The 24526-nt window shown below is 35.6% G+C and overlaps 1 protein-coding gene across 1 annotated transcript; it reads left to right on the forward strand.

Annotated features, from left to right (window-relative positions):
- The first annotated feature begins 3316 nt into the window (after positions 1 to 3316).
- adgrg11 (adhesion G protein-coupled receptor G11) lies at positions 3317 to 24488 on the forward strand. Its single transcript, XM_015350711.2, has 18 exons — positions 3317 to 3348; positions 3717 to 3810; positions 5044 to 5169; positions 5713 to 5784; positions 7137 to 7172; positions 9979 to 10017; positions 10148 to 10228; positions 11346 to 11967; positions 13311 to 13464; positions 15106 to 15240; positions 16312 to 16422; positions 19147 to 19186; positions 19676 to 19776; positions 20216 to 20334; positions 20423 to 20691; positions 22125 to 22215; positions 23183 to 23466; positions 23900 to 24488. The coding sequence occupies exons 2-18, from the start codon at positions 3732 to 3734 to the stop codon at positions 24061 to 24063; spliced, it is 2523 nt and encodes an 840-aa protein (XP_015206197.1). The 5' UTR covers positions 3317 to 3348; positions 3717 to 3731; the 3' UTR covers positions 24064 to 24488.
- The last annotated feature ends 38 nt before the right edge of the window (positions 24489 to 24526 follow it).

Below are 24526 nucleotides of genomic sequence, written 5' to 3' on the forward strand. Positions count from 1 at the left end.
CTCTAACACTGTTGGCCAATTGCTTATGCCTCAGTCTGCACAGGTGATAAGCAGGAGCCTTACCAGAGGTGTGAGAGAAAGCAGCACCTCCAGCTGATGCATTCTTTCCCTGAGGCCCACTGGAAAGAATTCCTGACTGTGAGTTGAGAATGGGGGCATTGGCCTGGAAGTGCCTGTGCAAGTCCCTGGTCCCCATATCCACCTCCATCTTGGAAAATCAACCACGACACTGTTCAAAAACATAAAAACATAAAACCAGTTACGAACAAGAGGAGGCCATTCAGTCCATTTGGTAGTGATTAGTTAATGTCATCCTAGTGTTTCTTTAAAGAAGCCAGGGTATTGGCTTCAGCAACATGGTTGTGTAGCCCAATCCTTTAGACTTATGCCTTTGGTCCAAGAAGTGCCTCCTTTTGGTTTTAAATGCACCTCTACATAGTTTTGATTTGTGTGTGCTCAGGTTCACATTTTACCATTAATTTGCAAGAAATCTGTTGACTTTTTCAGAGCCTTTTGAGAATTCCGAATGATTTTATCAGGACTCTTGACACTTCTACCAACAAATTCTAGAGCAGCAATATCATTTCTATTACTAAGTGACCAAAATTGTACACAATATTCCAATTGAGGCCTCAGTAGTGTGTTATACAATCTTAACATAACATCTCTTGATCAAGATTGTAAGTTAATTTGGGGGCCTGCAGGTTCAGAGGCACTTTATGTCATCTGGTTCAATAAGCACCCGCTCACGATCTGGAAAAATCAAATAATATGACTTCTTATCCACAGATGTGTTCAATGAAACATTGAATTTTCTGTGAGTTCATAGACAGAAGAAATAGGACGTTTTTCAAACTTTAAACAAGTTATTACAGGATCACCATCACTTCACCGGTACTACAATCTCCCTGTGGGCTTTTTTCATTTTCTTGTAGTTCCACATTAACCTGGAAGTGATTGATCACATGTGGATAAAACCTAAACACTTACCTATGCTTGCCAGTGAACAGATGGATTTGCAGGCTGAGAAAAGCGAAGGTGATAAGATAATGTAACTCATATGATTGATAGCATTTTATTGCTTGTAATAATGAATTTATGCATCTTGGCCTGTGTGCACTGTTAGCTATGAATGAACAAATGAGTACAGATTTCAGGCAAAACCCTCAAAAACAGCAATGAAATCAAAAGTCCTTGAAGAAAGCAAGGAGTCTGGGGCCAACACCAGGCATCAGGGGAAGAAGGCAAGTGGAAGGAACCTTTTGCCATCACTAGGAGTAGCGAGGGCTGTAAATGGGGAACCTGGGCCCAGTACATACATACTGCTGCACCCATAGTAATGAGCCTCAGCAATCAGGGGGCTCCTATGGGAACAGCAGAAAAGGATTGGGAAAGGGGGTAAGATCAAACACCGGAGAAAGGCTGGGAATGACAGTGCAGTGGGTTGGACACCCGATGGGGCAAAGGATGGTGACGGTAAAGTAAGTGGTGAGATAGAAGAATGGAGAGAGGAAGGAGGTCGAGGACAGAGACACTGCAGTTGTTCCAGAGCTCCAGGGAGAGGTGACAACATCAGAAAGTGTCAGAAGAGAGGAGCACATTTCATGGCGGTTTGCTGGGAACCAACTGTTAACCATGGAGCAGGGACAAGTAATAGATGAAGAGCATCTTTTTCAAGGAGGAGTCAATTAATCCTGGCTGGCTGGAAGCTGGTACGCACAAGGAGATGATGGTGTGGGAGCCAAGTGAAGGTAAGATCTGTCTCTGGCACAAACAAAAACACAGAAAGGCAAGTCTGTGGCAAGAGCAAGCAAGAGGGTGAGAAAGAAGCGGAAAGGGGCTTATTTGCAGAGCGGAAGCAGGGCCAGTCCTTGGCCTAGGTGAACTAGGTGACTACTTAAGGCCCCGCTTCCACCAGGGGGCCCCTTCAATGTGCAACACAACATTTTTTTTAATTGGCATGTTCAAATGTGAGTCAAAAATTCCCTGCTGTAGCTCTGATGCTGTTGTACTGATCTGGGCTGTTATATAATTATTAAATTATAACATTATTATTTGTGAATGTACAAGTGTATTAGTTTATTTGTCAACGTAGCACATGACTCTCATCTTCACCATCTAGACAACAGCATCATTGTGGTTTCAGATGTTGCTACAACGAATGCTGTTTGTTTAATTTCGGAAAGTAGTAAATGTTGTGATACTCAATTTTATTGATTAAACATTGATGAAACATTACAAGTGACCTTCTAATTGCATTGGAAACTATGTGGTAATGCTTTAAAATTAAAATCTTGTAGTTGCAATTGGTAAACACACACTGTCATACCGTACTTATTGGGCACTGAGAAAAGGAATGGCAGAGAAGAACAGGATGGTTGATCTCAAAACTGAGGTACTGTATGCCAAATCAAGTCATGTGTTAATGCATTTGTACTGTAATTCATCTGGTTTTGAGTCTGTCAGATCCATGTCATTAGTGAATGGTAGACAAGCCAGATTTTCTAGCTAGACACATAGACTGGCTAAGGTGTTTTACTAGTTAACAGATTGGAATTTCACATTATTACTTTCAATATTAAAATACATGTTATCTTTGTAAAATGCATGTTTGTTGTTGCTGTTTGTAAGTTTTGTATTATGTATTCTTCAAACTGGTTAATAGATGTTTTCTGGTTATATAATACATTTATGCTTTTGTTCTAAATATTAGAATAAGTTTGTTGTGGGAGCTAGTAATAGTAGTTTATGCACAAATTGTGATCTGGAGGCGCCCCTTTCCATGATCTTTCCTAGGAAAAAAAGCTGGGGCCAGCCCTGAGTGGAAGGGGTGAGATTAGAAGTCTGACCTCCTACTGAGAGTCTATTTAAAAACATCACTATATAAGAATACTAGTCATTTTTTTTCTGCTCTTCAGCAATATCACTTGAAAAATCAGCAAAATTAAAATGATTATTTCTGAGTGCAAAATCAATTAAGTGGTACCGTTTCTAAGAAACATTGGATTTTATTTGTACACCAGGTGATACAATAACTAATTTGTCACAAAGTTTTAAAAGAAAAAAAGTTTACAACTTCGTCATTCACATTCATTACAAAATTGCAAAATGCAACAATGCTGTTGCTTAACAATGTTGTTGTATTAACTATTATCAATATAATATAGATGAAGAATGATCCGGTGACTAATGGAAATGAATGGAATTTGCAAGTCAAAATACTTTATTGTGCATACAGCGTAGATATGTAAATTTATTTATTTTGGTTCCATTTCCTTTTCAGATCTGAGAAATGTGTTACTTCAATCTGTGATCCTGACAGGCAACCTGTTGACACCCTTCCTAGTGGTAAGCGGGACTCTGAGGCTTTCATTATACAACGTCTTAGTTTAGACCTTTAAGAAGAGTAAACACCTTGTCTTGTCTTGTCATCGAAATTGGTGTCAAGGTTTGTGTGTTTGCAATAATATCAAAGAATATCAATTATTCATGTAGATGTTTTAACTGAGGCACCAATTGAAAAGAACAAATATAGCTGAAAGCATTATGTGAAGTGATGACGTTTTTGTAAGTAAGGAAGAATAAAATACATTTTCAAGCTCAATGGTTTGCAGTTACCCTATTGTTTTTTCCAAGTTTTGGCCTGCCTGAAACATGTTTTTATATCAGTTTTCTACAGTTTTTTTGTAGCTAACTACTTAACTTGTCCTTTGCAGAGCTAGATATTCATCATGGAAAGGGAAGCTTGCAATTACTTTGGATTTGGAGCTCTGATATGCTTGGGTTCACTTCTGTTTCCTACTTATGTTTGTAAGTATAGATGATTCACTCAAATTATGAACTGATTTGTTGCTAATGTGCTCTTTTAATATTCTCAAAACTGGAGAAATAAATTCTATGTAAAATTCTCCTCATGTAGACTAAGATGCCCAAATGGTTTAGTAATGGGTTTAGTAATGTTGGAATTACAAATGAAAAAGAAAAGTTCACAAGAAGAGTCTGTTCAACCATGAAAGCTCATTGTTTTTCTACACAATTATTGATTCCAGTGAAAGTATTTTTTTAAAGCTAGTCTGATTTCTGATCTCCTAAACAGTTCTTGGTAATTTCTTTCTTCGATGGATAATTGTTGAAAGGTGAGGATGAAATTTAACAGGTCTGCCATTAAGCCTGTTGCAGAAGTTGCAGAAGTAGCAGAAAGTTTTTTTTTAATTGTTTGCAGTGTAAATCCTATTTTCCATAAACATAAATGATCAATCACCCCCCACCTGCAATTGTGCATAAACAGCAAATGCTTGTTTTGTGCTGTGGGAAGGATAAGACACAGTAGCACTGTTGAAAAAGTCATGAATTGGGAAGAACCCCATAGGACTCATTGTCATATCTTGCATTAGTTTCTAAAATTTGATTTAGACATTTCCATTTTATCACCTGCTACTATCTGCCTATATCCATAACTAAATAACACATAACTTAAAATAATAGTAGATTTTTATTCTGTGGAAATACAAGACATTTTTGTTTCAATTGACCAAGATGAACAACCTACAGATATATTAGTTCCAGCAGAGACAGCCTAGACCCTAAATCAAGTTACTATATACCAGTTACTATATACCAAACTTTCAAATGTACATGTAAAGGATTAGTTTACTGCTGCACATGCAAGCAGTGCATCCAGTTACACATTTGAGAACCTATGCGACATTCACTAAGCATGGAAGACTCCATCATCAGTGAAGCACATCAGTACTCAGAAAAGGTAGCAAGGTATTCTGGAACTTCTGACAACATTATGGACAGAATTTTTGCATTGCTTGCTCGTGGCACTGAGGCTCTGGGTTCAATTCCGGACCCAGGGTGCAATCTGCGTGCGGTTTGTTTGTTCTTCTCAGGTTTGCGTGGGTTTCCTTCATGTGCTTCGGTTTCCTTCCACACCAAAAACATACTGGGAGTATTTATAGTATAGTATAGTATAGTATTTATAGTATAGTATTTATATTTTGGAGGTATCAACTCTGTTTTTTCCTTTTTTCCATTTAGATACTGATTCATGCATTGGGAAGCCTATTATAATTATAAATGAGGATATAAACGCAAATAGAGGATTCACAATCATCCAACCTTTTGATTCTAATGCAACTTTATTTGGAAATGCACCCTGTTCAGGTAAAATTAATTTGATTCTATACTTAGATTGGATCAACACATATGTATATTTATGATGATCTGAACATTCAAAAAATCCTTTGTATATCTATATTAATTTCCTCCTAGTTCCATTCTTATGTATACCTGACCTGAAAATGAAAAAAACTTTTGATATCTTGGTTTAACACTCAAATTAGTAGGAACGAAACCAGGGTATAATGAGAGGTTACTTACTTTTTCTCACAAAATTTTATACAATGCAAAAAGCATTGACAGTTTGGCAATAAACTAGCAAGATTTTCAGACACTCTTATTGTGAATTTTTCGTGTAATTTGTTCTAGGTGTTTTAAATGATACATCTAAATGATATTGTAAATGAAATTATTTAAATGATCATTTATCCACTGTATTGATTAGAAAAGTGATACCTATTCAAGCAGGAAAATGCAGAAATCCTTTTTTACCTTGTATAAAGGGTTGTCAGTTGAAAAAATCATTTAAATTTAATTTATTTATATTTTCTGTTCTTAGCAAACTGTTCATTTTTGTCTGTTTATCAGGATGCCCAGCACAGAACATTACTAATTTCTTGGAAAAATACTGTGTATTGGTTATGGGAAATAATAATACAGGTAATTGATCCATCTCTCTCCTATAGTGAGTTATAAATGTTTTCTTAATTGTCTTTACCAATGTGACTTTCTCTATACTTTTAATTTAATATACAAATTAAAATAGAGTATTTGTATCAGGTTAACATAATTTTCATGAAGTCAGCACTACCTTCTTACTTCTATAGCGTTAAAGGAAGCAGAACAACTGCATATCGTATAACTGATGCATAGCAGAAAACACCATAAAGAAATCCTCTTCTAGTTGTTGATTTTGTGAGTGGAGTATAATGGATTATGCAAGGTAACAAGCTCTCAGATGTATTAAATACAATAAGTAATTCAGGAGACTGAACCTCGAGATTTACATCACTTGAAAGCTGAATTGTCCTCTTAGATTTTCACACACATTTAGACAATTAAAGCAAACAGAGAATGATCCCAGTTGTCAATTCTGACTAAACTTATTACAGAGATGATAAAGAGCTAGTACAACTGAAAATGGTCACATATTCTGCCTGGATAAATCTATTAATAGGAGGAAAAATGAGAATGAGGTTGCTAGTCTGGAGATTTTTGTCTTTAATTCAGAGGTAGCTAGTAGCATTGTTTTTATAAAATACAGATCCGCAATACTGCATATATCTCCATGCCTTAAGGTATTGGCACTTTTTAAATTTTAACTTAACAAAACGTTCAAACTGCTGCACCTTCTTGTTGCAATGGCCATCTGGCAATTTACTGACAACATTATCAGTTTCAAGTGCTTAGACACTTGTTCAATCTTTGAATGTAAAAAGACATTTTAAATGAAACAAATGGAGCTGAGTTTGGCCAGAGCAACGCCATCTGAATGGAATGGGACCACAGGATGGGTCAGCATCTTTCAATAAAGAAGATTTTAAAATATTTGAAAAATATAGAACACAGCCACCAAGTCAAGTGACCTTCTTAATTAATTTATTTTTTATGCATGCACACCTTCACATATAAGCCCTTAAACCCTGTGAGGTTTCATAACTTCCTATGCTCTAGGATGGATTATACAGCAAATTCAGTTTTAAAATGTTGCTTACAAGATTATTGGATCCATGTGATTACTGAGTAGTGTATCTGTGGTACTGCTGCTGCTTTACAACAGTGTCATTACAACAGTGTCATTACAACAGTGTCAAGCAGAATATGTTACACAATTGCTAAATGATACAGTATAAGTAAACAGAGTGGTTGTGTGATGTTTCTTCTCTGAAATCACTAAAGCAATGCAAGTGATGCCTAGCCTAGCTTAAATGAATTCCCTCAGGAAATATCAAATGTCAGCGTAGTGGACGTACACAGTCTTTACATTTATTTATTTGTTTGTTTGTTTTTAGAAGAAAACCACCAAACTGGGAAACAAAAACAGAGTGGTGAGTCATTTAAAATAAGTGGGTGGGAATAGGAGGCTTTCTAAGCCCTGAATATGAAAATTAATGAAAAGCACCTGACATGTGCTGTCACAGTTTCTGTACCAGCAAAGCACGTCTAGCCATACTTTTTCAGTAAGACGCTCATCTGCACCCCACTTCTATAATACATGTTATGACTGTTATAAAAATCAAAATGCTAAAATCTTAAAAACTCCCAAATGGCTTGCAATCTGTTAAATTAATCAGTGTATATGTACGGAAATTGGTGTTTTCTGATGAAAGGACTTGTACCATTAATAAATTCATAAACAAATGTAAATGGAGATGCAGAAATGTGAGTGGACAGCTTCAACTATATCTCTTAAAAAAGAGATATCTCTTTCATATATTTTCAATACCATTTAAAGAAGATGTTACTTTGATTATTTCCCCCATGTTTCACTTTGATTGGTTCGGTGGTGTCAGAGAAGAATGGTTCTGAATGTAATTAAGTCATTTAAAAAACTACAAACAAGAAGAGGCCATTGAGACCATCTTGTCCATTTTGTAGTTAATGTTTACTGTAAGTGATGCAAGGATCTCTTTCAGTCATTTCCTGAAAGAAGTCAGAGTGCTGACTTCAGAAAAGTATCTGGGATACTCTGAGAGTATGATTAGCTTGCTCCATACTCCCATACTCCCAGAAACTTCAAAGTAAGGAGACGTAGATGTCCTCCTGTTCTCAGTTTTAAATGTACTTTCACAAAGTTTACATTTTTGTCCTTAGTGTTTCATGGTTTGACACCTGTTAGTAAAGAGGTCCAATTGCAGTGAGTGTATCAATGCTGTTGATGATTTTCTGCATTTGGAATATCCCCTCATAGTCTTCTCTGTTCCAGATTAAAGAAATTTAGTTCTTTCAGCCTGACAGTGTAGGACAAACTGAATATATCACAGATATATATCTGGTCGTTCTTCTCTGGACTGATTCCAGAGCAGTCATATCTTTATAACACAGTGACGAACATCCCGTGATTTGAATTCTATGATATTGATTATATATCCTTACAGTTTTTGCCTTTTATAATGCTTTCTTCCCTACATTGTCAAAAAATGTAAATAATTAAGATATAAACATCCACCTCAAAAGGAAAGTATTTTTCATTGGTAGTCCCTGAAAAGTTAATGTCTCTTGTATCAAAGCTTTCTGGTTTAATCAGAAAAGAGCTCAGTGTTGTATTATTCTGCAATGATCTTTTTGAAAACCTTCTGTTTTCCAACCTTAGTAGGGGCACCGTCCGACATCACAGAAAATAATTTCTTGATGTGAATTCCTCTTTACTCAGAATAATTAATAAAGGTCTTAGCTATATCTTCCCCTGTAGCTGTGCCATGCATAGATATTAGGCAGCACATCTCTTCACAAATTCCATCTGAGCCACTGTATCTTGTAAGAATTGCTAATCTCAGTACATAATTTGTATCCACACACTCATATTATTACACTCTTATTAGACTTTTATTGCATATGCCATTAAAACCATTTGCATTCCATAGTGACACAGTCCTATTGGCTGCCAACCCATGATCTACACGTTTCATATAATTAAAAAGAGCAGTGGTCCTAGTGCAGATCATTGTGGTACTCTACTAATTACAAGAACCAAATCTGAGCATAAATTTTCAATTTATTACCAATTCTCAATTCAAACAAAATCATTTCCCTGAATGCCTACTACTCATAATATTAAATTTAATGTTTTATTTATATACTTTATCAGAAACCTTCCAAAAATCTATATACACCATATTATCTGCTCTCTGTGTATTTATTAATGGTGTGGTTTGTTGAAATAACTCTTACAAGTTGGTTAAGCAAGACCTACCATTTAAAATCCGTGATGATAAGATATGATTTCCATATGTTATGAAGTGATTAATCCTCTTAGGTCTCATAGTTTCCATAGCCTTACCTACAAATAGAGCAAGCAAATATGTAAGCACAAATACAGCATGTAAAAAAATCCTGGTCTTCTAGACTTCCTGCAAATATTTATTTCCTTTTGCTTCAACTTGCTTTTTAGGAGTGATCACACATCTACCTTTTTAATACTTTTGTCCTAATGTTTGATTCCTTATTTGCATCAGATACTTTTAATGGAATTTATATTTGCATTACCAGGTAACGATGAGTTAATTGATGTAGAAAAAAATGGAAGCTCATATTACATATATTTGAAAAAAAACTACATTTCTATGGTTCCAATATTGCGGCTCATACATGGATGTGAAAATCTAACAGAATTATTGTGCCCTGAACGATTTTCAGGTACATTTTAAATATTTATCTGCTGATTTTTTAATTATTTGTAATCAATTTGACACTTTAGAAACAGTAACTGTTGATTCATTTTCCACTTTTGGGACCTTTATGAGAAAAAGTAGCAAAGCAAATCTGTTCAAATCTTTCTTGGAGACAGTAAGAGCAGATATCTAAGCTCATACATTGCCTAACAGCGCCACCTGTTAAAATTACTGTGCATGTCTGCTGTTAGACATCTAAGTACAGTGCAGTACTTTCTATTTATAAAAAATAAGTGAACCGGAGCTATTTTGACTAGATTTCAATTGCTGTTAACAACATGGATCACTTAGTCAATTGTGTATGTTATTTTTTTCCTTGGCTTATTAAAAATCATGTGAGTTTACTTTCATTAACCAGCTGTACTTTCTTGGTGTTAAGTTTACATTTTATATGATCAATCAAAATCCCTGTAGACTGAACTATATGTTTGTGACAACTTCAGCATTTGTGTATTCTTTACAGAGCCATGCCAAAATTGTAATGAAAGTGAAAACCTTACAGGTACAGATGTTTTTATTACTTAAACATATTATGCTTATGGATATGTTTTATTATTTTATAAATAAGTCATCTGCTTTATTAATCACTGTGTATTTTGTATGTTGATTTACTTTTTAATTCAATCTCTCAGGAAACTGCACAGTTACATGCTTCAGTCCATCAGATGTATGTGCTGTTAACAAGACTCCATTTAATGAAAGCATTTACAAAGGTAAATGTTTCTTATTCATCAGACAAATGTTCAAATTGTAATATGTACAGGTACGTCACATAATGTTTTACAAGAAATTATTTTTAAGAATTCTTACAATCCACAGATAGATTTACCGTTCAATAATGTTATGGAGGAAAGCAAAACAAAAGCATTTTAGCAATGTTACTGTCAATTTTTATTGTGCTGTTAAGGATATCTTTTAGGCTTAGTCCATATGTCTTCTACTGCTGAGCTATGAAGTTCTGAGAATATGAGCTTGTCTACTTGAAACAGACATTTACAAACATTTTATAAAAATCACATATGACATAAACATGCTTGACAACTCCCAGAAAAGGATAAGAGACAAGGCAGCACCTGATTCAAAAACTGGTACTGTGCACTGGACAAATAATACAGAAATACCCAAGCATGGTATCTGACTACTCAGGAGATATTGTTGCCATGATAATATAGTTTTCAGCATCTTACAGAAGACACTACATGTTCAAAGGCATACAATATGGTGACCATAAAATAAGTTAATCTCTTTTTTGTGATAAAGAGCTATCGAAGATTCTCATCACAATGAGCACACATAGTGTATCCAGCACTACTTTCAATTATAATTAATTTTAAATTAATTATTTAATTATATCAAATAAAGAGTGTTTTTCAGAAATCAAGTTATTTCCCTTCATTCAGCACTTCATAGCAGTGTTGCAGCATAAGCTGGAATGTTTTTTGGTTACTGGTAAGCACCATAAACAAAGACCAATGTAATCCTAATAATATTCACCAGAATAGTCAGTGTACAATATCTATACTATCATCTGATGAGGTGTGATGTGTTGTCTACCTGTGGGACAGGTTTTTTGGTGTCTTTGATTCCAGAAGATTGTTAACATTTACATAGAATCAGTTTTCTCCAATATTTAGCACTTTGGAACAAGATTCTCTTCTCTAATTTTCCAATGTGTTTTTGCATCAAGACCTTTTGATTCTTACATCATCAATATTACACTGTGGACAGCTAGAAAAACATTTAATATGAGTTGTATTAGATGCCAATCTGACAACATCCTAACATCACCAATTACTGTATCCCTACCATTTAAATGTCCAATGGCTACAGTAACTACATGTATTAACCCACCAACAACAAGTGGAGCATTCCCAACAACATCATTATCAACTACTGCCCATTCTACAGTAACAAGTGCATCATCAAAAACATCAACGACAACTGCACAGTGTACAAAAACAAACACTGCATCTCCAAAATCATCAACAACTGCACAGTCTACAGTAACAAGTGCTGCATCTCCAACATCCTCATCAACTGCACAGTCTACAGTAACAAGTGCTGAATCTCCAACATTGTCAACAACTGCACAGTCCACAGCAGCACGTACTGCATCTCCAACATCATCAATAACTGTACAGTCTACAGTAACAAGTGCTGCATCTCCAGCATCATCAACAACTGTACAGTCTACAGTAACAAGTGCTGCATCTCCAACATCATCAACAACTGTACAGTCTACAGTAACAAGTGCTGCATCTCCAACATCGTCAACAACTGCACAGTCTACAGTAACAAGTACTGCATCTCCAACATCATCAACAACTGCACAGTCCACAGCAGCACATACTGCATCTCAAATATCATCAACAGCTGTACAGTCTACAGTAACAAGTACTGCATCCCCTCAGCTACCTTTCAAAAATGATACCATAAAAGCAGAAGATGCTTCGTAAGTAACATATATGTCTTTTATGTGCTTCCTATACAGAGTGGTGTAGCAATCTTCCAGACACAGGACAATAAAAACATGGCCAAAAAGTTTTTAAAAAACAAAGTTCATAGAAGTTACTCTTCTGCTGTGAGCCTTCTGGGTAAAAAACAAAAATAAAAACCAAATATATCAAAATGAACAAAACTGGAGATTGTTGAGGTTGCTCAGGGTGGCATTGGGAGCAAGACAGCCCCACCACTTGGGAAAGAGTTTAAAAACTTCTCACAGGTGAAGAGCCACTACAGTAAATGATGGTAATTACCACAGCTGCTGACAGAAGCCCTATCATCTCAAATGTTCATCAAGATTATAAATAAGCAATTTAGATTACTCCATATAAAGTTCATTAGAAAGATGTTTTTCCCAGACATGTATACAACTTGGCTTCAAATATGACTTCATTTTTCAGCATGTATATTGTGAAACTATCAACAGTTTTAATCAATTTAAATTTTAAATGTATCGTGAAACCGTGTCCATATTATTATAGCCTATTCTTCTCAGGTTAAAAAGGTTTTATCCTTGGCCTACTTCATATGTTATATGCTCCACTTCATAGTATAAACTTCAGAATAATATGAAAAGAAGGTGGGTGGATTTTTCTAAACTACAACTGCGGTTTGTGTTGTAATCCCAGAATATAGAGAATTAATAGGGGTTCTATCAGAGGCAATCTTTGTGCAGTATTGTAAAACATTGTCAGAAATTGGTCTTGATTCAACCAAAAGTACAAATGAGACCTATCTTGTTTTTTGTAATAGAATAATGTGCAGTGTTTTTCTTTTCTTCTTCTTTTTTTTATTTGCATTCTATTTAAATGTGTCCATAAAGGAAAATCCCTCAGGGGACAATAAAAATCTTATCTTATCTATCAACTGTAGACATTGAACCCTTTTTCAGTTTTCTTTGGCTGTTGATGGCCTGGCTTTGTGGTGTAGTCTTTGGAAATATTTGTCATATTAGCCCTTCAAAAAACCAAACAGTTTTTATGCTGAAAATCCTGCTTGACATTGAAGTGGAAGTTCATTGTACACAAAGTTGTTTTCAAAATCCTTTAAACAGACCTTAATGAAATAACGCTGAAAAATTTGTAAAGCAGTTTAAAGTAGTTTGTACTTAAATTTCATGGCATTAGTTTTCTTATGAATCTGTTCTAGAACTGATCATGTGTGCGTGTCCTAATGTTTTAGGTTCTGTAAAGCAATTAACTTTATTAAATTAAGAAAATTTGTTTCCTAGCATGCTTTGACACAACTTAAGGTACAGTATCAAATACTAATTAAAATCATACTTTTTCACAGAATGTTCATGAGCAATCTCTCAGCAGTAGCTGATAACATGACAGAGGGTCAGATTGTCATATACAGCTCAGAGAATGTCAAAGGGATTGTGGTAAAACCCAGGATATCAAAATCAAAAACTATTGTTTTTGGGATAACATCAAAGAGAGTAATGGTGAGTATTCATTTGTTGACCAATATAATCTAGTGTATAGAGATACATCATGCTATATATGACATCATTGGTTTACTGGGTCTCACTGGCTCTTTTGAGGGTGAAATATCTGAGAAAGATTAATATTTAAAATTGTTACTTAATTTAAAATGTTTGATTGCTCCTCAGTAATACAAACCACATCAAATGTAAAGTCCTGCAAGAACTGGTTTTATCTGTACAATAAGCTACAGTGTTCGGTTAAGTGAGCATGACAAACTAATTATTATTCACTTTTCATTTTCACGCACCTGAAAATCCAAATTTGGACTTCAATGCTGCAATATCATCACGTACGCATCATCTTTCAGTTCAGGATTTGGAAGACAACATGTCATTCATGTTCACTTAGCACTTTTTAACCAAGCAACTGAATTAACACAAGAAGGACTTTGTGATAATCTTACATGCAGTTACAAGCTAATTCAATATCAGCCTATTACCTTATATACTGTATGCTATACATTTTATGTATATAATTATGTGTAGTCCAACTATACCAATCCAATTACATTTATTGTACAGTATATTTATAATAAATAGAAACAACCAGTTTCTTGTATTAAGGAATTACTTATTGAGCAACTTCAAATATCAATTAAGGCATTTTTTATTATTACGTATGAGTAGCGGCAATGAAGATTTTCAATCCTTCAAAACTTATTTCCATACATTATAACAGCAGATATTTTCTATAAACATGGAGGGAGAAAAGACTGTATTTAACTACAGTAAAACACTTTACAGTGCCCTGTTACTTAGGCCAGCTTCACATGCAGTCATACTCAGCATCATAAATTGGCAAAACATTAGCCACCATAACATTTGTTAAACTCCTCTCCTCTCTGCCCCCCTGTCCCACGCACAAACAAATGGTGAGTAGACACACAAACAGAGAGGAGTCATGAATGCCGAGGGACAAGGTAGGGAAAAAGACCCTGTGCGAAGTCAGAGAGAGAAAACCGAATTCCTAAAGCGAACGTAATACAAATCGGGAGACGAGAGCGAGCCGGAGATCAGAAACGGTGGGTCAGAAATCCAGGGGGTCACAAGAACAAATGAGAAGTCAGAGTAAATCGCTACTTGGATGCATAGCTCAGGCTGAGGAAACCTCAATAGTGAGCGACGACAAGTTGCTGAGTGGAAGTTCAAATAGACAAGGTGAGTGACGTTAATTAGTGAGTGATCAGGTGCTAGTGGGAATGCAATGGTGTCTGCGTGCAGTTTGTGACATTATCCCAGAATTTCTAAAACTGTGTACTTTACATACAGGAAATATAAGAATTCAAGCAACCATAAAGTGTGAAGAAACAATCCTAATGTCAGTACTTAAAACATACCAGAATCCAACCCAACAGCATTAAGGAAAGTTGCTCTGAGATACGTTTATTATGCTGTGCAAGTGTTGGCTTCATTGCTTTGGCACAGTATTTGTAGAGGTAAATGCTGGAGGTTCTACAAAGTGAAAATAATAATATGCAAGATTCTTGTTTTTGAATGAGTAGTTTTCCAAAGTTTATTATTTCAGTCCTTCCATCATAGTATATAAGATCAGCCTAATTAACGTTTTTTAAATTCTTTAAAAAATTTTTGTGTCCTCAGATGATTAATGACAGCACAGCCAACTACGAATTCACGGCATTAGTGCGCATTCCAGGAGAAGCTTTAGACAAAGCAAGAAGTGAAACCAACAGAAGTGCATTTGTTAGTGTTTTTCAATTTCATGGACTTTCAAAGGTAAAGAAATACATTTCTGAATGGTCATGTAACCACAACCTTTAACAAATTATAAATTTGATCACATTCTGTTCATGCGCTTTGTCATAAAAATACAGAACTGCATAAATGGAGCAGAAATACATAGATAGTTGAAGTCTTTCCGTTATGTATCCCTCTTGCACCTCACCCGGAACCCCCACTTCCTCATCTGCACCCTCGCAAACTCTCTAGCTTCATCCTTCAAATAGTGAGGGAGTTTAACAGATAGGCTGCCATCACTTCAGTTATGCAATCAGGCCAAATACTTCATACATGTTTGCTCCCTCTATCACATTCATTAGGATCTAACTAAACTACTTGACTAATTACTGGGTTATACCAACATTATGTGTCAATGACCTTCATGAAAAGATCACTTTATTAGCCATACACAATTTCTTGCATTAGGAATTTGTTTTTTCTCAAACCCCAGCTTGCTCTCCATGAGACACACAGACAGGGAGAGAAGCTTGGGGTCAGAGCGCAGGGTCAGCCATTTATACAGCACCCCTGGAGCAGCTGGGGTTAAGGGCCTTGCTCAGGGGCCCAACGGATTAGGAATCCTCTGCTGGCCGTGGTATTTTCAACAATCTTCCAGCCATAGGTACAGATCCTTAGCCACAGTGCCACCACTCCGCCCCTAATGGTCTACATTTATTGAACTCTCATTCATTCTTGCAACCCACAGTAAAATTGCATACTGTCTATCAAGAACAGATATATAGATTAAATTATATACAGGGTCACCTGAGATAAAATAATTTCGGAAAGACCCTGACATAAGTGTTACATTGTTTCTTAAACATTTTTCAATTATAATTTATTTTAATTCAGAATTAAAATAAATTCTAATTGAATTTTTGGCACAGCATCTTTTGACTTCTGATTCATTTCCACAATTGTGCTAGGGATTGAATGTTTACCCTGTGCTAGAATGACTCGCTGTGACCCTATAAAGGTAAAGCAGTTCCTGAAAATGTATTGAGAAATTTAACTATTTTATGAATCCAGTATACTCTTAACCTTTGTTTTGTATGTTTGTGTGTTTAGGATGAGAACAACAGTCAGGTTTTTGCCAATGAGGTCATTGCCATTGAAATGGGAGCTAGAATTTCAAATCTCACAGACCGCATAACAATATCTTTCACAAATTTCTTGAAGGTAAGTTACAAAGGCTAAGGTTTGTGTCACGAACACGGACTGAGATCCGTGTCAGATCTTGTAGTAGACCCTATGCGATGTGGTAAGAGCTGGAGAAAACAGGAGGCGTGGTAAAAGGGAACACACAGGGGTTTAATAGTGCACAAAATAATAGTGACAATCCGTGAGACAGTGAACGGGGAAGACAAAGAATGGCATCCAAATCCAAACGGGTCCAAAGGCAGGTCAGGGCACAGTCCGAGAGTCCATCAGCGAGAAATCCATCCTGGGAGGCGACAAGGTTAAAATTCCTGGGAGGGGGGAACACACGGAGAGACAAAACATGGAGGTCCAAGGGTGACGGGGCGAGATCCTCCAGACCCTGGGCTCAGGAAGTGGGACGTGTCGGGGATGAGGCTTATGCCCTCAGGAGACGGACGTAGGGTTTCCTGGTGCTAGGCGAGCCTTGCGACATCTTTACCCTAATGATGAGCCCCCAAGGACTGGAGGAGTTAGTCTTTAAATAATAAACCTAAAAAGGTACACCTGGGAAGCTTAATCACAGAAACAATAACGGGAGTAGTGGAGCGCCCTCTAGGGAGGGATGTCGGGCGTGACAGTTTGCTAAAATGGGTTTGAAAGCTGTTCTACAACTAGCACAGACTGAAAACTGCTTATGACTTCAGGAAAGCACACTGTATAGGAATGTGGCAAAACTTTAAGAAATGTGGGATGGAATAGGATTGATAGGAAATCTGTAGAGAATGGTAGGCAGTTGTTTAAAGCTACTCATCTTGGAGCACAGAACAAATTCATCCCAAGAGTTAGCAAATCAAAAACCAAATAGTTCAACAAATCAATTAGGAAAAATATATGGCTGGAAATGAGTGGCTCAAATAGTTTAATAACTTAAGAAGAACATACAGAGACAGAAAGCACTTTATAAAGTGATTAAAAACAAATCACAAGCATAAGTTAAAAAAATGTTTAAAAAGCTGAGAGCAACATTAAAAAATGCAATGGAGGTTTAAATAAAAATTTTTTCAGTATTGCAATAGCAAAGGCACAGTTAAGAAGGAAGTACTGAAACTGAGAGCTGAGAACTTAGGATAAACATATTTCCAAGTCCTAACAATATTCTACCTTAAAGGATGCAGGAGATGTTCATAGGCCATGTAAAAATCTCTACTGAAAGTGAACAGTTATGAGGGGATCTGATCCACGTATTCAAAATTCTAAAACAAAAACACAAAGTCAGCTCAGCAGTGTTCTTCAGGATTAATATTGAACCATGAACCAGAGGAAACAAGTGGAAACTATAGGGGTGTGCACTAACAGCTGAAAACAGTAGGCACTTCTTTACACAAAGGGTTGTGGAAATATTGGAGTAGATTACCCAGCTATGTTATCAAATCGGCTAGATGAGTTGCTTAGCTACAAAGACTAAAGTGCTCTTTAAAGAGTAGTTTTCAAATTCCAGGTGACTGGCATTCAAGGAAATACAGTATGTATACTTGGAGTAAGAACTGGTAAATGGATAAGAAACAGGTAAAGAGTGAATGCTCAAATATGGATGATTTTATTAGAGGAGTATGACACAAATCTGTACTAGGAACACTGTTCTTCTGAATTTGTATCCATCAGATCAAGATTTTAGTCAACTAGTCAAGTTTGAAGGTGGCACCAAAACAGTACAGTTAACAATCAGTATAGCACCTACAATGGAAATTCCAAAAAGATTTAGATATAATTCAAGACTGGGAAAATATCAGTGACATTTAATGTAGAGAAGTGCTGAGTTTTACCTAAGGTTGAAAAAACAAAGCAGAAATATGAAGTGGTAAAAACTGCATTTAAAGAAGCAATTCATTAAAAACAAGTAGTTTATGTTGAAGCATCACTTATCTTCTAGACAAATGAGGGGAAGCAATATAAAGGCAAAACAAATTAAGGATATATATATTTAAAAGTATGTCATGTACATAAAGATATGTTGTGCTAAAACTGTACAAAGTACAAGCGAGGCCTAATTTAGAATATTGTGTAAAATTGTGGTCACTCTGATACAATAATTATTGCAATAATATATTGCTCCTCTGAACAAGATAAAAAAACTACATCTTTTTAGTCTCAGACAGACAAGACTATGAGGCAACCTGGTTCAAGCATTTTAAATCCGCAAAGATTTTCTTTCACAAAACACCTAAAAGGGTTCCTTAGAACTTAGAACTTAGAAAAGGGCTAAATGGCCTCCTTTCATTTCAAACTTTGTTGTTACACATATAATAATTACATTGACCATAATCTACAGATATAATAACTGAATAATTTATAATCCATTTAAATCATTGTGAGAATTGTGTTTTCATTTAAGATGATTTTTAAAAACATTTTAAACAAATTCTACAATATGAACCAACCAACCAACTAGGTATAGGCCCAAATATCAGGGATTTACAATAGTACATTACAAAGGAGTGTTGTAGGACCACATCATACGCCTGTTGCATTTATATTTATTATAAGAGTTACATATTGGGCACCATGTTAGTTTACAGGAATTATAGGAGTGAAAAATCTACAGCATATAATTGAAACTGCATCAGCGTGGAAGCGAGAAAGGAACAAGGAGAGTTTAATTCCGAGCTGAAAAGTGTAACTAAGAAAAAAACAACATTTCAGTGTTTTTCAGTGATGAGTCTTCCTGTTATAAAAAAATGAATTGTATTTTTTTTTTAATTGCAGGGTAGTGCTACTCCATCTTGCAATTCATGGAATGGTGAAGGTACAGTATTTTGCACTTTAAATTGTTACGGTTTCTACATTCCAATGAAGTGTGCCATATTTCCTGTTTTAGCATATTTGTTGAATAAAACAGGGGCACATTTTAAATAGCCAAACTTTCAAAAGCAACATTGTGTGGTGCATAGTGAAGTATAGTAATAACATGAACACAGAATAAAAATGGAAATCAAAATCAGAAACTATTCAATTCACAAAGACCCAGATTAAATCAAGATCTAAACCCACCACCACCACAAAACTTTAAGCAAGGGAACACTGACTCAGTACAAAAAGCCTATGGCCACAAAAATCTGCCTCTTACTCTTTTCCTTTTTCACAACTGACAGGTCACTTGAAATTCACTTGGAAGTTATTAAGGGCCTAATCTATGATATGCTAAGAATTTTCTCATTGACATATTCATATATTTTTAGCAAACCTTTCCAGTCTCTGGTGGATACAAACTGGACCCTTTTACACTTTCCCACAGGTACAAGACTTCAGTGGATCACGGATGGCTGTAAAACTGAAAATAATCAAAGTACTATACGTTGCAACTGTGAACACCTCACCTTTTTTGCTGTACTCATGGTAGGAACAGTTGTCACTACGTATGTAGTGCCCTACTGTTATTGTATTTTACTTTATTTTGGTATTTGGTGACCAGATAACTCTGACAGCTATTTTCATTGTCTTTAATCGGAGTGTACTGTATCATCTTTTTCATGGTAGATGCATCTCATCAGAAGTGTTTTTCCACCTCATTTTCATTTTAGACACATAACAAAGCCTGGATCCAACACCATGTCAAAGGATTTGTTTTTTCCCTCTTTATGCTTCTTAAAGCAGCATAACAGGGCAGCTGTTTCAGTTCTCCTTCACAGATGATTCCTCCATATATTATTGGTAGAATTTCTGGTGCCTGAAATATTATTTTATATAATAGTATACTGCTTTTTTAAAATCATGCTCCTTCCACTAATTGATCTATCCTTTATTAAACTTCTGTTGTCCATTTTTAATTTCCTAGACCTCCGAGAGAACTATCAGTAGCTCAGATTTGAAAACCTTGACATATATTTCCAACATTGGCTGTGGCATCTCACTCTTCTTCTTGAGTGTGGGGCTGTTCATGCACTTTATGTTAAGGTAAGTATTCTTTTAAATGTATTTTTCTGATAAGAAGACCATTAATCACTGTTCTGTTTGAATAAAAAAAAAATGTTTCTGTGTACAGGAGAGCCAAAGCCAACAAAGCAACCAGGATCCTCATCAATCTCTTCTTGGCCCTGTTCCTCTTGAATCTCACCTTTCTAATGAATGAGTGGCTGTCCTCCAAAGGAAATGCAATAGTCTGTGCAATCATTGCAGGAGCAATGCACTACTCCATGCTCTGCTCCTTTACCTGGTTTGCCATTGAAGCCTTCCATTTGTATCTGCAGCTGATTAAAGTCTTCAACATTGACATCAAGCACTATGTGTTAAAAATTACACTTATTGGCTGGGGTAAGTTTAATGCCTCACTTGGTGACACAACAGTTACATTGTACTACAGTATGTATGGATCACTGTGTGCACAGCTACTTGGATGAATGAAGAGTTTTTAATTTGGAATTGAAGACCAAGCTTTGTTTTAGCACTTCCTTGAACTGGGTCATGAAAGACAAGAAAGTAAAGATGGCCAAAAGGCTTGAACTCACTTCTTAGTTCTAGTGCTTAATTGAAGTATGCTAAAGCAGCACCTGTTGATTTAACAATATGATACATAAATGTTTCAGATGTTTTAAGTGTCCTTCAAGTGAATTTCCAGTTCAAGCACGTAAACTCCCGAAAAAAATTGTATACATTATGTAAAAAATCTTCAAGAGGTGCTTATTTTCTAAGTGACAAGAGCAAAGGACTTATAAATATGTTTAAAACAAAAGTTCGGGAAAAGTCAAACCCTGTTCTTGCCCACTTCTGATCTTCTGTGTATAAATATCACAACTCTAGAGCACCCCTCCCTCCACGCCATCACCTCCCATGCAGGAGCTTCCTGGCACATCCCTCAAAACACAGCCGAGCTCCAACAGCCAGACTGTTGTTCCCCACCAAGTCGACAACCAACAAAGCAACGAATATAAACCTCTGTTCCATCTCTATAAGGGTGTGGGCTGAACTTCAACAACGAACTAGAATAAATGGTGCTGTGCAGAGACATCAGTATAACATTTATTTCACTTCTTTGCCGACACCTTATCAGTGTCAGAACTGGGACAATGGCATTCACTGCAATAATGAAACCTCTCTCAGAGCAGAAGTGATAGGTACAAAAAGCATTATCCTGATGTAGCAGAATCGTGCTAGATGGGTGTTTCATTAGAGAGCTGTGTTTGCATGGTTAGAGATCCTTTGAAACTGTGACCCAAAACTTTATGTTGCACGAGGATTTAAAAAAAAAACATGCAACCGACAAGGAACTATTAATATTTTAATTGTTTTAGCATGCTTGACGTTTTACCTTTAAGTACTTCATGTTATTGCACTAGCATTGTTTAATGAAATTAATAGAAGTAGGAATTCAGAAAAAGCTTTGCAGTGTTTACCCTTTACAAATTTGTATTTTGTTTGCATAGAGGAATTGCACATGTAATGGGCAACTAAACTTTATGTGCCCATTCATGTTTTTATTATGTTCTTGAGTCAGTGAGTTACTTAAAGCCAACATTTTCAATAACTTCCTAGGATGATAATTTTAAGGTGGTGTTTGGTTAATGATAATTAATTATAGCCTGGAGAGTCCCAATACAGTTATTCTTATTCCGTCAAAACAGTTGATCAATAAGCAACTGTTCTGAGGGAGTGGTATTTTTCATTTCTACTTGTGGATAAGGTCCCTTGATCAATTAGGCAGCAACAACCATAAGAGCCTGTGACATTTATGTTCTTATGTACTTTAGCAATGCCAGGATTAGTCATCATTCTCCTCGAAGGTCTGGGAAAATATGGTAAATATGACATACAGAGCGATGGTAATCAGACTGCCTCAATGTAAGTACACCATCATAAAATAATTTATTCACTTTTGCTTGGGAATAGATTTATTTTTGATGCTGTTGCTGTTCATCAGCTCATTTGATTCATATTGTATGTACTATACATTTCCCTCTGTATTTGTGGTGGACATGTCCAAGGATGTGCTCTTGGGAAATTGGCCCTAGGTTGTGAGTGTGTGCATATTTATGTCTGTCTTGCGATTGACTGGTGTCTCATCCAGGGTGTACCCTTCCTTATGCTCATTGCTTGCCAAGAGAGGCTGTCTCCCCCGCAACCCTGAACTGAAAGAAGCAATTAAAAATGACAGATGGATGTCTCAGTATGCTAATCACAAGATTCAATACTTTATTGCCATAACTAATTGCAAGGAATTTGTTTTTTACTTCCTCTTAAAAGCTCATTTATCTGGGGTAACAGAAAAATAATATCACCAAATCTATAGGAGAGGCTTTCCCAAAGATGGGCTCTAGCACTGAGACGATTTTTTTTTCTCCTCGAGACGAACTTTGCTAAACATTTTAGGAAATACACCAACTTCCAGTAGAAAAAGGCATACAAGTATGAAATAAAATCGGACGAAAAAATAAACTTGTCTAATAAAAAAAAAACAGACATTTTAAATTATGGTTAGGGTAGCTTTTTGCTGGCTACTGTGTTCAAATGACAAATCATGATGATCTTTTTTCATACTTATGTGTATTTGTTCTTTATTGTGCACTCTGATTATCTATGGATCTAACATAAGCATGTTGAATTAGATCAATTTAAACAGATCAGTATCATTCACCCAAAAAAAAATGAATTTTGGAAATGTGTCATGAATATTCATAAAATTGCATAGCAATGCTCTTGAAATGGAAGGTCAACTAATGTTATAAGCAGGACTTTCTTAACTCAAAACATTATGTAAACTGGAACAAAGCTTTTGCAAGTTTAAAAACGTACTTTCCATTTTTTCTAGGTGTTGGATCACAGATTCCAATGTGCATTTCGTAATCAACATTGGTTACTATGCACTAGTGTTTCTCTTCAATATAGTAATTTTCATTATTGTAGTGAAGAGAATAATCTACCTCAAAAGGACCAACATTGGTGGACCAAATGAACATAGATTAATAAAGACTATATACACTGTAATGGGCCTGTGCTGTTTGCTTGGAATAACCTGGGGCATTGCATTCTTCGGCTTTGGTCCTCTCCAAGTGCCATCATTTTATGCCTTCAGCATCCTCAATTCTCTTCAAGGTAGGTAAAACAAATCAGTCATAATTCACACTCTAATGGACTTTTAAGAATAATTAAAGGCATGAACCCCTAACCAAAATCAAACTCCATTCATCTTTGAATAAAAATCAGATGTTATAGTATTTGTTTTCTGTTCTACACAGAACAGGAAATTGTTTATCAATAAATGAAAATGGAATTCAAGAATACATGTAGATTTTTAAATTTTGTTTTCAAACTGAAAATCTGTTTAGACTAACTCACACCTCACCACCTATTAAGGAATAAGTATTTCAAATTACATAGCACATCATTGTGCTAATTTAGCCTATATACAGTGTAATATGAAATAATGAAATAAAAAAATGGTATCATACCTTTTATTTAACAACTGAGTAAATCATGGATTGTTTAACTTCAATTGAACTGAAATACTTTTTTCCTCCCCCAACAGGTTTCTTTTTGTTCCTGTATTATTATAAAACAAGTAAAGTCACTACAGATGGCCCTCCTAGCTTCTCAAGCAGTAATACCAGCTGGAGTTCAAAAAGAGCTCATTCCAATATTTATGTAACACACACACCTGCCAACAGTGATCCTTCAACGAAAAACCTCTAAATGAAAATTCTGAGCATCAAGTCTATATTAATCATGTTAACTTATCATTATAGACTTAGTATATACTGTAGGTAAAATATAGAGTAACAGATGTGATATATATAAATCAAGTCCTTTTAACAAAGAAAAGGCAGTCATAACCTGATGTAGGATATCTGCAAAAAAGTTTTTCTTGACATCCAACCTAGCAGAGCTGATTTTCTGAGAGAACAGGACTCACCTAATAAAAGTTATTTAAAAGGACACACGACTCAGTTTACTCCAATTTACATATTTTTCTTTCACTATACTTGTTCTCTATTAATAAAAACTGTACATTCAATACTTTAATAACAGCTTTTAAATTAAGCATTTTTGTATCTGTGTTGGGCATCTTATATAAACGGACCATGTAATCCAATGAAATGTTGAATAAAATAATCTGTCATGCATTTCCAAGATTGATTTTAAAAAAACCTACCGT

The sequence above is a fragment of the Lepisosteus oculatus genome, chromosome 8 (assembly GCF_040954835.1).
Source record: "Lepisosteus oculatus isolate fLepOcu1 chromosome 8, fLepOcu1.hap2, whole genome shotgun sequence".
In the NCBI taxonomy this organism is placed as follows: domain Eukaryota; kingdom Metazoa; phylum Chordata; class Actinopteri; order Semionotiformes; family Lepisosteidae; genus Lepisosteus; species Lepisosteus oculatus.

Bases quoted from the DNA above. Each gene is read 5' to 3' on its own strand.
- adgrg11 (XM_015350711.2), top strand. From the start codon at position 3,732: ATGGAAAGGGAAGCTTGCAATTACTTTGGATTTGGAGCTCTGATATGC. The intron at 10,018-10,147 runs GTACAGATGTTT...TCAATCTCTCAG, and splicing joins TGAAAGTGAAAACCTTACAG to GAAACTGCACAGTTACATGC. The intron at 11,968-13,310 runs GTAAGTAACATA...ACTTTTTCACAG, and splicing joins ATAAAAGCAGAAGATGCTTC to AATGTTCATGAGCAATCTCT.